The following is a 12,344-nucleotide window of genomic DNA, read 5'->3' as shown; positions in this document are numbered from 1 at the left end:
GGATTTCGGATGTTTGTGTTTTTGTTAGTTAGTTTTTTGTGTGTGTGTGTGTGTGTGTGTGTGTGTGTGTGTGTGTGTGTGTGTCAGCAGACTGACTCGTCATGTCCTCCGTGCAGATAGAAGAGGCACCTCCAGCCCTGCGCAGCCCCGTAAAGCACCGTGAAAATCCCCACGAATGTGGCGAACTGGCAGGCCTCCGGCGGACCCCACTTCTGCACCACCAGGTGAGACACCTCCCCGGGCTGTCCCGTCAACTCGGCCCGGTTCTCCGTCCTCCAGTAGCCCAGAGAGAACAGGGCGCAGCGTCCCTTGAAGGCGGAGCCGTTGAGAGCCATCGGGACGACCACCAACAGCCCCGCCGCGATGGAGAGGCCGTGAGCCGCGCAGTGGGCCAGCAGCAGTCGCCGGTTCAGCTCCATGAAGGAGGTCTCACAGCGACGAAACAGCGGGAGCTTTCACAGCTGTCGCAAAAAATAAAAAAAAAGATTTTTTTTTTTCAATCAGCTCATCCCAGTGCAGTTTTTATTTCTGTAACTTGCCCCAGTTTTGGAGGGGTTTTAAAGAAGCAGGGCGGGTCAACAGCAGTTCACACGATAACAAGAGGTCTCACTCCGACACAAATTTATGGAACCGAAATCAAAGCTGATGTTAAACCAATGCACTGACATTAAAACGATTTGTCAGTTTTACGCTTTATGACTTAGTTTTAATCACTACATTAATTGATATCGCTTCAAAATTCTTGATAAACTATATGATTCACATGCTTCATTTTTTTTTAGCTTTAAACTTTTATTTTGCTGCTTTTCACTTCTACTTGTTCGGTTGGTTTTAGCTTGTAGCTACTGGTATGGTTCTGGTGTTCTAAAGATAGTGATAAGTAGAGTAATTTCAGCTTGTTTTAACTTTGTTTAAAACCATGTTTCATCTGCAAAGAGGATCGCTTCGAGAGGGACATTTTGAATGGAGTGGGATATCTTCGTATGAAGACGATCTTTAGTACTAGAACTTGCTCTGGCTTTGATGTAATCACGTCGACGTCACGTCTGATTCCTCCAGATGACCTACATCCAAAAACTAGAAAAAAAAATATAACATTTAAGACGGGTAGATGTCTGCTGAAATCCGAACCTGGCGACTTGTTTTGTTTGTTTCACTTTAAATCCATGCACATTAAATAATAATAATAATAATAATAATAATAACTTTCTTTAGACTACTGAAGTTAATTTAATTACCATATAAATTTAAAAAATCCAATTAAATTAGCTTTTTTAATCTATCATGCATTTTAATTACTTGAGATTATCAGAAGGAAAGCACAGGTTGAACAACTTGTAGATAAAGAGAGGCCAGACTAACTACTGGTTTGGACATTTGCATAGGAGTGACGGTGTGTGTACTGGTGCAGGGATGTTAAAGCTGCCAGGAAAAAGACAAGGAGTAGAAATATGGATGCAGTCAGACAGGACGTGGAGGTAGTTGGAAGACAGAGTGAGATGGAGGAGGATGACTCAGAGAGAACAGCCAAAATAAGAATAATCAAAACTGTAACACTTTAAGCTGATCTTGACCTTTAATGTAAACATTTAATAAATTAATTCTGTTGGGTTTTTTCTTATTAACTGCTATGTCTGTTCTTGTAAGCTGTAAGCTGTTCTATCATAACTTCTGTCATTAAAAATAATTATTATTCAAATACAGTTAATTAAACATCATGCATGCACAAATTTGACAAATTAATTTGTACTCAAGCAACAGAAACACAGGAAGACTCGCCTAAAAGTCAGTGTGACGCTTCACGGTGACGTCATCATCACGCCCACTTTGCTCGCAGACGCTGAGGTTTATGGGAAGAAAGATCAAGAATCGAGATGGCTGTTGAGAATTAGCGTCGTTAAGGGGGATTATCCCTTTCTGGAGCTGATTCCCATGATTGAACTACTCGTTTATTGTGCGTAAAACCGACAGACGTTACCGTGTGGAACTGTAAGAATTTGTTTTATGATTTTTCTGACTGTCAGCCAACAACGACTGTGGTTAGCTAGCTAACGCTGTTGTCTCTGTTATTGTTTTTCATCCTTCAGGCACCCTCTGCCGCTCTCCCCGGGCTTCCCCAGCCGAGGCAGGGGTCCGGCGGTCCGCCTGAGTGATGGTCATCCACTGTTTGTTCCGTGAAGATGGATGAGAAGTCCAACAGCGGCCACCAGCGACTTTCCATCGTCCTGCTCATGGTGCTGATCTTCGGCGTCATCATGGTCCAGTACGTGTGCCCCAGCAGGTCCGAGTGCCGCGTGCTCCACCGCTTGGGCTCCTGGTTTACCGTCGGCGGTGCGACTCGTGCCCGGCTGGGTGAAAACAGAATGCAAGACAAGCCGCAAAAAGACCCGTACATCGCAGAGGACGGCGCTCTGGCCCGCTTCGTCCCCCGTTATAACTTCACCGAAGCGGACCTGAACCGCGACGTTGATTTCAACATGAAGGGGGACGATGTTATAGTGTTCCTGCACATCCAGAAGACGGGGGGCACGACCTTCGGCCGGCACCTGGTGCGGAACATCAAGCTCGAGAGGCCCTGTGAGTGTCACGCGGGTCAGAAGAAGTGTACGTGTTTTCGGCCTGGGAAGAAGGAAACCTGGCTCTTTTCACGTTTTTCCACCGGTTGGAGCTGCGGGCTCCATGCAGACTGGACCGAGCTGACCAGCTGTGTCCCCTCACGCATGGACTCACAAGAGACTCACAAAAACCTGCCCAGGTTAGTAAAATAATAATATTATTTTTAAAAGATAATAATAATAATAATAATAATAATAATAATAGGGTGCTTATAAAAAGACAATTTGCCCAATATGAAACAAAAAATAATATTAACTAAATTTAGCAAAGTTGGACTTTTAAATCCAACTTTGGTTGTTTTGTGGTAGGTGGCAGCTGCTCACAATCTTTGCTTGCAAATTTTGTTGTACATTGATACGAGAAAAGAGTCACAGATTTTGTTCTTTGAAGCACCTTTAATTAATTTGTCACTTATTGCATGGATGGCTAGACCAGAGGTTCTCAAACTGGGGTCCACGAATCTTGGGAGGTCCTCAAAAATTTTCAATAAATGTTTATTTTGGATTTTATTTGAAAAAATGAACACGAGGAACAATGCATTAGTAAAACAAACATACTAAACTAAACAAAAACATAATATTCTCATAATATTAAGGGGTTAAAATGACAGTAAATTATTTCTAAAATAGCATGGGGTTTATGAGGGGGTCCCTGGAAACATTTCATGCTTGTAAGCAGTCCTCAGACCCAAAAGGTTTGAGAACCCCTGGGCCAGACAACAGTGCCTGCTTAAATTAAGTTACTCAAAAGGAGAGTTTCTTAAAATGAACATTCAGACAACACACTTATTTTAAAACTTATTAAAATCTGGTTGTTTTTGCTCTAAAATTAAACATATAACTGATAATCAATCATCATATAATACTGTATATCATTGTGATTATTCTATATTTTTATACTAAGAGTTGTATAAAAGTGTATAACCAAAATTACTATTTTTGAATTTATAACCTGTTTATTATGAACATATTTTATGTTTCGTCCAGACATTATAATGATAATCACATATTTGAAACTCTTACATATAAACAAATTGATTGCAGTGAACCTCAAAACAAGTTTCAAAGGACTTACATAAACACAATACTGTCTTCTTTTCTCTCCAGAAGACACTATTACTACATAACGATCTTAAGAGATCCGGTGTCACGCTACCTCAGCGAGTGGCGTCATGTGCAGCGAGGTGCAACATGGAAGGCCTCCTTACACGTGTGCGACGGACGTTCGCCGACGTTATCGGAGCTTCCAAATTGCTACCCAGGAGATGACTGGTCGGGTTGCTCCCTGCAGGAGTTCATGGACTGTCCCTTTAACCTGGCCAACAACAGACAGACCCGCATGCTGGCCGACCTGAGTTTGGTGGGTTGCTACAACGTCTCAGCTATGAGCGACGAGGACCGCTGGGCGGTGCTTCTGGATAGCGCAAAACGCAACCTAAGAGGGATGGCCTTCTTTGGTCTGACTGAGTACCAGCGTAAGACCCAGTACCTCTTTGAGCGAACCTTCAACCTGGAGTTCATCGCCCCGTTCACGCAACTGAACGGCACCCGTGCTTCCAGCGTCGAGGTTCCTCCTGAGACGCAGCGCAGGATCCGCCAGCTGAACCAATGGGACGTGGAGCTGTATGAGTACGCCCGCGACCTTTTCCTGCAGCGATTCCAGGTGGCGAGGCAGCAGGAGCGCAGGCAGACCAGAGAGAGGCGACAAATGGAGAGGAGGCGGCTTCGTGGAAGGTTGGCAACAAAGCAGGGGAGGCGGCTGAAGCCCACTGAAATGACACGTGTGACCGATGAGGAGAAAGCAACGGAGAGCACTGTGGAGTCAGAGGTGCTACTCCAAGACTGGTGGGATCTGGATGAGAATAGCACCACAGAGGACTACTCGGACAATGTGGAACAGTGGTAGCAGTTGGCGGTCTGATTACAGAGCGTGCCAAGTTTTGCCTTGTTTGTTTTCACTAATTCAGGATTTTTTTTGAGTAAATGCCTTTCTTCCCCATTGTTTATCCACTATTTTAGACAACACTTTAATTTATTGAAACTCTATGTCTTTGTTAAAGCTGATGTTTCTTTGATGCTTTTATTTTTTTAAGGAAAAGTTTTATAAAATTCAGTGGCAACACTAGCCATCTACAATATTGTTTTGGACTTTTAACATTTGAATTCTTATAAGGCTTAAATCAAGATGTTTTTTTTGTCACAACTAATGGTGCGGGTACTATATGTTTATTAATTTAAATGACACTACTTTCTGTAATAACTATGAGTTTGTCAAATTGTCCAGTCAGAAATGAATACATTTTGAAATGTACTTGTGTTTTTAAGTGTCTTTTCAATAGCAGATAAGGAAAATGGGAGTTTTCTTAGATACCTCAATTTGTAGCATTAACCACTAATGATGTAAAATAACAGAATTTGTTTCTTTTTTATATAAAATGCTTTTACACTCATTGGCTTGTATCTCTGTTTACTGTGTTTTTCTGTTTTCCATTTTTGTGCTGCACATGTAATTCTGTGAGTCACCAGCAGGTGGTGCTCAAGATTAAAAAAATACCACAAGGAGAAATACAGTGCTGAGGGAATGGTCAGTTGATTCAGATAGTTATCCATATCCTGTGTAAAGCTAGTAAATGACATAACAGATACATAAACTTTTAAAGGCACTTTTCGTAATTTAAATCCAGTCTTTCTGTAATAAAGTTTTAGTTCTGCAGACTTTCAAGTATAAATTTGACACATTGCTACTATTAGAAATGGCTCCCTTTCTTCAGATATGTCTAGTTTTCACAACTAATAATGCTATTTTAACTAGAGTGGACTAGTATTTTTTTGATAGCTACAAAGTTATTGAATGATTGAAGTGTACTTTAACTATATACTATAATTGGCTGCTGTACAATATCTTATTAAACCTTGTTTTCTACCTCTTGCGAGCAGCAGAAGTGGCATATTTAATGTCGAAATTTATTAGCGGTACTTTTAACCAGCTATATGCTGTAATGTTATTACAGTATTGTTAATTATGTTTTAATGAAAAATTCTAAACATCCGTTTTGTCTTATTTTGAAAAATCAACGACAGGAAACAGATCTCACGGCGTCAAGAAAAAAAACACCAAAGGCAAAAAAAAAAAAAAAAAAAAAAAAAAAAAAAAAAAAAAAGTAAAAACTGAGAAATTATTTCTCAAACACTTAATATTTTGTTCGCTTTTAATAGTTTAAAAAAATTAAATGAATTATTTGGCGGCGTCTTTACGGTTTTGAAGCAGCCTTTTGTAGTGCAGAACCCGTTAGCCTAGCTTAATGCTTAAGACATTTAAGCTAGCAAGCTTCTTTTTTTTTAACCAAAAAGTTTGGTAAAGATGAGCAACTGCATTCTTAAAATTACACATATAAGTTTAATTTTATGAATAACATTGCGCCCAGTTTTAACAGCAGAGGGTAATAATAGATATATTTGAAGCTTTCAACCTTCTGAGGTAAGCTGATACGCGGCTTGAATTTCTGTTGTTGCTAGTACCACTGGTATATCATACCATTTTATCGTGACTAATTTATCTGTGATGATGGTAAATAAACGAAAGCACTCCCTTGTCGTCCAACTCCTCCCATTTCATTTAACCCTCCCTCTGTCTTCTTGTTTTTTTCCTCCCTAATGTCTCATCTGCTGCTGCTCTCTCTGTGTGCAGTCTGTTTTTGCCGCCAAGCAAATGTAGCTGCAGATAAAGTTTTCAGCCGCAGACCCCCGCTTCTCCTCCTCGCTGCATCGCGCTTTTACCCCGCTTTGATTATACGTCATTATAGCTTGAACGTTTATTTTACATCTCTCTCTCTCTCTCTCTCTCTCTCTCTCTCTCTCTCTCNTCTCTCTCTCTCTCTCTCTCTCTCTCTCTCTCTCTCTCTCTCTCTCTCTCTCGCTCTCTTCAAGGCTGCACAGACTACAGTGACCTGCAGGAAGTCTTTGCTGAAAATAACGATCCAGACATTAAATCCGTCAGCAGTAAGAGCAGGTAAGAAGAGCCTGAGCACATTTTTTACATCATTTTTTTAACGCACCATTTGAACTGGTTTTGGCTGTGAGTTTGATCTGTAATCCATTTTACATTTGTTCAGTGTGTGTAACACACGCCTTTATTCCCACCACTCCTCCTGCCTGTTGCATGGACGATCAAAACTGCCCTTTGTTGTTCAAAATAAGGCAAATCATTAATAATGTGTTTTTTGTTTTGGTGTATAAATTATGTTATTACCAGGTGCCATATTACAGATAAGAGATTTTGTTCTCATAATATTTTATAAGGTCTTTACAACTAAAGTGTTTAAGTACAAACTCTGTTTGTTGTCTTGCCAGGGAGTGAATAAATATTATAAATTACTTTCATCATCTCCTTCTAAATAATATAACCTTTAAAGTGAAAATGAGTAACACCTGCAGGGTTTTGCTTGGTGCGTGCTAACAGGATTTATTGTCCACACATGCATGACTGCAGCGAGTGCAGGAAACTCCACAAAGTATTGTCCTTGTTTGTCTCAGACTCCGTAGCCACCATCATGGCGTGCTGTGTTGTCTTTACTTGCGTATACAGTATATTTAATGCATGCAGCTGTGGTGAAGGTACTGCCTTTATCTTGTCCTCCTTTAAACAATGCAGCCAGTCAAGACAAGTTCACGCTCCCTCTAGGCTTTGGACTCTGTACCAGTCAGGCTAGTTTTTCTTTACTTAATATAAACACAGATAAACTGACAAACACACACACACACAGAAGGGCGCTACATTTCCCACACAATCTGCTTTCATTTCTCTTCACACAGACACATATTAACTGCCCATCCTCTTATAGTGTGCACGTATGACCTTTCACCAACACTGAAGCAGAAACCACTTATGAAAATAAAGTGTTATTGTGTTATTTACAGTTTTTATTTTCAGAGTGGTTAACATTCATTATCTCACAGCAGGGAAGTGAAATGCTGAACTCTGCGTTGATACAAATGTGAAGTTTCTGCTCCAAAAGCTTCAAGTTTGTTTTATTGTTCCAAGAATTATGTTGTCTTTTAAGGTTTTGTTGTTCTGTGATGAAATTCGCTGTTGTACAGTTGTTCAAATGAGTTGTGTTGTTTTAATGAGCTGAACGGATTACTGATACTTAACCTAATTACTTTGCTCGCTCCACCCTGGCTGCTGGCTTTGACTCACGTTGTGATTTGGTTTATGGATTGGTTTTCTTACGCTTTTAAATCAATCACCTGGTCACTGACGTTGGACTGTTTTGCAATCATTCTTGTCACTTCTCCCCAAAAGAGTGATCGGGTTAGTGAACTGTAACACTGAGATAATTTAGATTGGGATTAGAGTTGTGTTTTCACAGCTTCAGTAGTTACGCAACTACCTGCACCTCGAACTGGAGTCTACCTTAATTAAAGGAGAACTCTCCGATTCTCTCGTGAAACCAAAATGAAACATCTGGAAAAAAAGTTCCCATTCGATTAAAAAACAAAACTAAATAGTTGGTTTGTTTTAAATGTTCTTAACTGTCCTGCTACCCTTGGATGAGTGGTAAAACACACAAATTTTGTGTAAAAAAGTCCGTTTTTGAATCTTTTTTAAAATTGCTTTAAAAATGCGTTTTAATAACAGGTGTGTATGAATGCTAGAAAAATAATTTAAATTTTCTAAATGAGAAAAACAGGTCACATTAATGTACTCTACAATTATGCAAGAAAACAGAACAAAGACGGAGAAGATTCTACTGCTGCGGAAGGTCACCTATAGTGTGAAGCGACGAGGGTGCAGGGCGGTCTGTCGAGGTGGCGCTCAGCCTGCACAGCATACGTCAGAGCTCAGCTGAAGGTTACGCTGTCGGAGGCCTCTACGGTGCACCGTGTTTGATGAGGGATGCAGCGGGCTCGTGTCAGCCACAGCTGCCCTTATCTGTCCTCTCTGAGCCTCGTTCCACCCACATGTTGGCTCCCCCAGATACCGGCTGCTGGAGACCCTCTCCCACCTCAAATGCTGGGCAGGCAGCAGCCCATTGACTGTTAAAGCTCACTGATTTACCATGAACATACACTGATTGTTAATTTGCTGGAAGACAGAACTGTCTGCGTCCCAAGAAGTAGTTTTTATTTACGTGTAAGCATAAATTGTGAATATTTAAATTGAAATTAGTTGCAAATGTAAGGATTTAGTTGTGAGTGTAGGTCTTAAAGGGATCCGTGATTAGTTGTAACATTAGACTTTATTTAATAAACATATATTTTAACTGTAAAATAAAGGCTGTAAAAATACTGTAGGATGTTCAGTTTTATCATTTTTAAACTAAAAGTTTAAAAATATGTTACATGGACGGGGCCATTTTATTTACACGCAAAGCATTCTGGGTAAATGATGACGTTGATAGGTCCTCGATGCGAGGCTGCTAGCGAGCTATATCCACCCTGAAGGTTAATCTTGGACAATATCTGATGACTGGCTCTTTTAAATGAAACCAGAGAGCGTTGACAGAGAGGAGAAGGTAGAAATGACTCAGCCTGGAACTGAAAATATGGAAGGAGGACAACAGAGCTGCTTCAGAAAGAGAAAGCTTCAGAAAGACCTGGAATTAGCAGGTACGACTGTTTCAAAGAAAACAATAATTAATGCACTGAACCACCATGGCCTGTATGCACACTCACCACGCAAGACTCCACTGCTGAAGAAACAGCATGTTGAAGCTCCTTTAAAGTTTGCTGCACAACATTTAGACAAGCCTGTGTAATACTGGGAGAATATAGTCTGGTCAGATGAGACCAACATTGAACTGTTTGGATGCCAGAATACACATCATGTTTGGAGGTCAAATGGCACTGCACATCAGCCCAAAAGCACCATACCAACAGTGAAGTTTGGAGGTGGGAACATCATGGTGTGGGGCTGTTTTTCAGCATATGGTACTGGCAAACTTCAAATAATTGAAGGAAGGATGAGTGGAAAAATGTACAGAGACATTCTTGATAAAAATCTGCTTCCATCTACCAGGATGATGAAGATGAAACGTGGCTGGACATTTCAGCAAGACAATGAGCCCAAACACAAAGCCAAGGAAACTCTCAGTTGGTTTCAGAGAAAGAAACTAAAGCTGCTGGAATGGCCCATGCCAATCACCTGACCTGAATCCAACAGAAAATCTATGGAAAGAACTAAAGATCAGAGTTCATAGAAGAGGTCCACGAAACCTTCAAGATTTGAAGACTGTTTGTGTGGAAGAATGGGCCAAAATCACACCTGAGCAATGCATGCCACTAGTTTCTCCATACAGGAGGCGTCTTGAAGCTGTCATTGACAACAAAGGCTTTTGTACAAAGTATTAGATAAATTTCAGTAAATGTGTTCAATACTTTTCCCCTGTGCCATTCCACATTATTACAAATAACTTCATTTCTGGACATTTATGGTTTGATTTCTTTGTATGTATGGATCACTTGGGTTGTTACCRACATYTGGTGAAAATTTCATGTCATTAGCACCTCTAGTAATATATTTACTGAGAAAAATGGTGACGTGTTCAATACTTATTTTACCCGCTGTATATGTATTAGCTCAGCGCTACACATTCTCCTCTCATCACCAAGGTCCTAGCTGGCGCTAGTGTGAAAGCTAACAGGCTAAGCTGAGGATCTTCTTCCATGAAGCAGCTCTGTTGTCCTCCATCTATATTTTCAGTTACAGGCTGAGTCATTTCTACCTTCTCCTCTCTGTCAACGCTCTCTGGTTTCATTTAAAAGAGCTGATCGTCAGATATTGTCCAAGATTAACCTTCTGGGTGGATCTAACTCGCTCACACCGAGGACCTATCCACGTCATCATTTAAACAGAATGCTTTGTGTGTAAATAAAATAGCCCCGTCCGTGTTAAAATGTATTTTTAAAAAATTACAAAACTAAACAGCCTACAGTATTTTTACCGTCTTTATTTTACAGTTAAAATATGTTTATCAAATATAGTCTAATGTTACAGCTAATCAGGGATCCCTTTAATGACACATTCTTGTAAAAAATGTTTTAACTGCAGAAAAGAAGCTCACTTTCTTGCAGTCTAAAATACGTTAAGTTTTGTTTTTAATAAGGAGCTTAATTTAGTCATTGATTTAGTAGCTGAAACAGCACTAGAATAAAAGCTTAAATATTTAGAATCAAGCCTTGACTCGTGATCAGTGTTTGGTAATTAGTGCTAAACTTTTCATTTATTGCCCTCTTTATTATTATAGCATTGTGGTTTTTATGTTCTTCTCATATCTGTGCCGGAGGGCTTATCTGTAGGATGCATGATTGTGGAAACTTGCAGCTCGTTCACTGAAACACTTGGCTGAGGACTTCTTTCAAATCCACATCTGAATAAAACTTTGATCCTGTTATTAAAAAGACGGCATTAAATTTAGTAACAACACTGATGTTTGCTCTGTGGATAAATCCTAGAAACGTAGATGAGCGTGACAATTTTTGCTTTTGATTGACAAATGTAAAAGTTGTTTTACCAAATTTTAGCGCACACATTTGTAACTTATTAATACAAACTATAGATTCAGACACCTTTATCAGTAATTAACATTTTTAAAAATTAACATGAAGACTAATTTTTCACTAAAATAATAGTGTTTTTGTTTTGTACTAATTAACAAATCAGCATACTGACCTTTTATGTTGACCCCAGCAAATATAATCTATTTGCCTAATATATACCTGTCATTGGGTTGTTTTCATGCTAATATTTGCCTTTAGCTCAAATTACAGCAGGTTGAGCCTGACAAAGCAACCACAATGATTATTGACTCAGTCTTCAGTTGATTTACAATACATCTAAGCAGCTTCACCTTTAACCAGCCTCATGCTGTGTACGTCTACATTCAGTAGTTTAGTGGGAACTTTTTTGCTGTGACTAATTAATAAACGTTAATTATCGGCCTGAGGAAGTTCCGGCTGATTGAACATGTTCTAACACGCCTCCATGAGCACATGTCATATTCAGCCACACTTCATGGTCAGATTTTTAAAAATGTTATCCATCCCCATTGTCTTATAGCACCAATAAAGCCCCTGTTGGGAAAGACAAATCTAATGAGGAAAACCATTGGTAATAAAAATGGCGAAACTCTTGAAAAAGTGTTGAATCAGCAAGTGAAAGGTCATCCCAGTTTGTATTCAAAGGCACTGGCTGCAGCATAAAACCAGTATAGTTTTGGAGGAGAGCCAGAATTGCTGCATATTTTTTCCAAGAGTGGTTGTAATGGCAGCTGTGCGCCATTTGGTGTCTGGAGTGTTGCTAAGGAGCGTTTTGATGATGTAGTCTGCTTATTGCCTCGTCAGGCTGTGCGTAAGCACCGGCTCTTTGACACTTGACGTGGACCTAAACGCCGGACATGCAAGGCTGCAGGAAGAGTGCTTGCCCCCCCCCCCCCCCCCCACACACACGCCTCCTTAGAAAAAAGTTTGTATTGATCCGCAGGCTTGGAAGAGGAGGCTGCACAGACAAGCATAATGATTAAGCAAGCGAAGCAATTGTAGCTGCTCATTTCTCAATCCTGGCTGTTTTATATGCCAGGAATGTGACTTGGTTCCTGTTTTCCAGAACGAGTGCATCAATTAAATTCCCACCTCTTCCTTATTCCTCCCTTTTTCTGCTGCAGCGTTGTCCTTCTGGGCTGTGTATTTGCATGCCGTCACACACAAACACACACACTTGTTCCCTCGCCC

General features: G+C 40.2%; 2 protein-coding genes across 3 annotated transcripts in view; one reads left to right on the top strand and one right to left on the bottom strand.

Moving 5' to 3' along the window:
• zgc:153018 (Transmembrane protein 179-like) overlaps positions 1 to 584 on the bottom strand; it is a 3,649-nt gene extending 3,065 nt beyond the window's left edge. The window contains exon 1 of the mRNA XM_014005629.1: positions 97 to 584. Within this exon, the coding sequence (XP_013861083.1) occupies positions 97 to 419 (323 nt within the window). The 5' untranslated portion in view covers positions 420 to 584. The remainder of the gene's footprint in view (positions 1 to 96) is intronic.
• Positions 585 to 1,822: 1,238 nt separating this feature from the next.
• Positions 1,823 to 5,065, top strand: hs6st2 (heparan sulfate 6-O-sulfotransferase 2). 2 transcript variants are annotated; one of them, XM_014005622.1, is made up of 3 exons: positions 1,823 to 1,989; positions 2,088 to 2,755; positions 3,726 to 5,065. In XM_014005622.1, exons 2-3 carry the CDS (start codon positions 2,181 to 2,183, stop codon positions 4,519 to 4,521), a joined length of 1,371 nt encoding a protein of 456 aa, XP_013861076.1. In that variant the 5' UTR covers positions 1,823 to 1,989; positions 2,088 to 2,180; the 3' UTR covers positions 4,522 to 5,065. The 2 variants fall into 2 exon arrangements, with proteins under 2 accessions (XP_013861076.1, XP_013861069.1); XM_014005615.1 differs by having other exon boundaries at positions 3,723 to 5,065.
• The last annotated feature ends 7,279 nt before the right edge of the window (positions 5,066 to 12,344 follow it).

This window comes from Austrofundulus limnaeus, unplaced genomic scaffold (assembly GCF_001266775.1).
Source record: "Austrofundulus limnaeus strain Quisiro unplaced genomic scaffold, Austrofundulus_limnaeus-1.0 Scaffold1, whole genome shotgun sequence".
Classification (NCBI taxonomy): Eukaryota; Metazoa; Chordata; class Actinopteri; order Cyprinodontiformes; family Rivulidae; genus Austrofundulus; species Austrofundulus limnaeus.
Note: the sequence above shows the minus strand (reverse complement) of the source record. Positions and strands in the feature narration are given on the sequence as shown.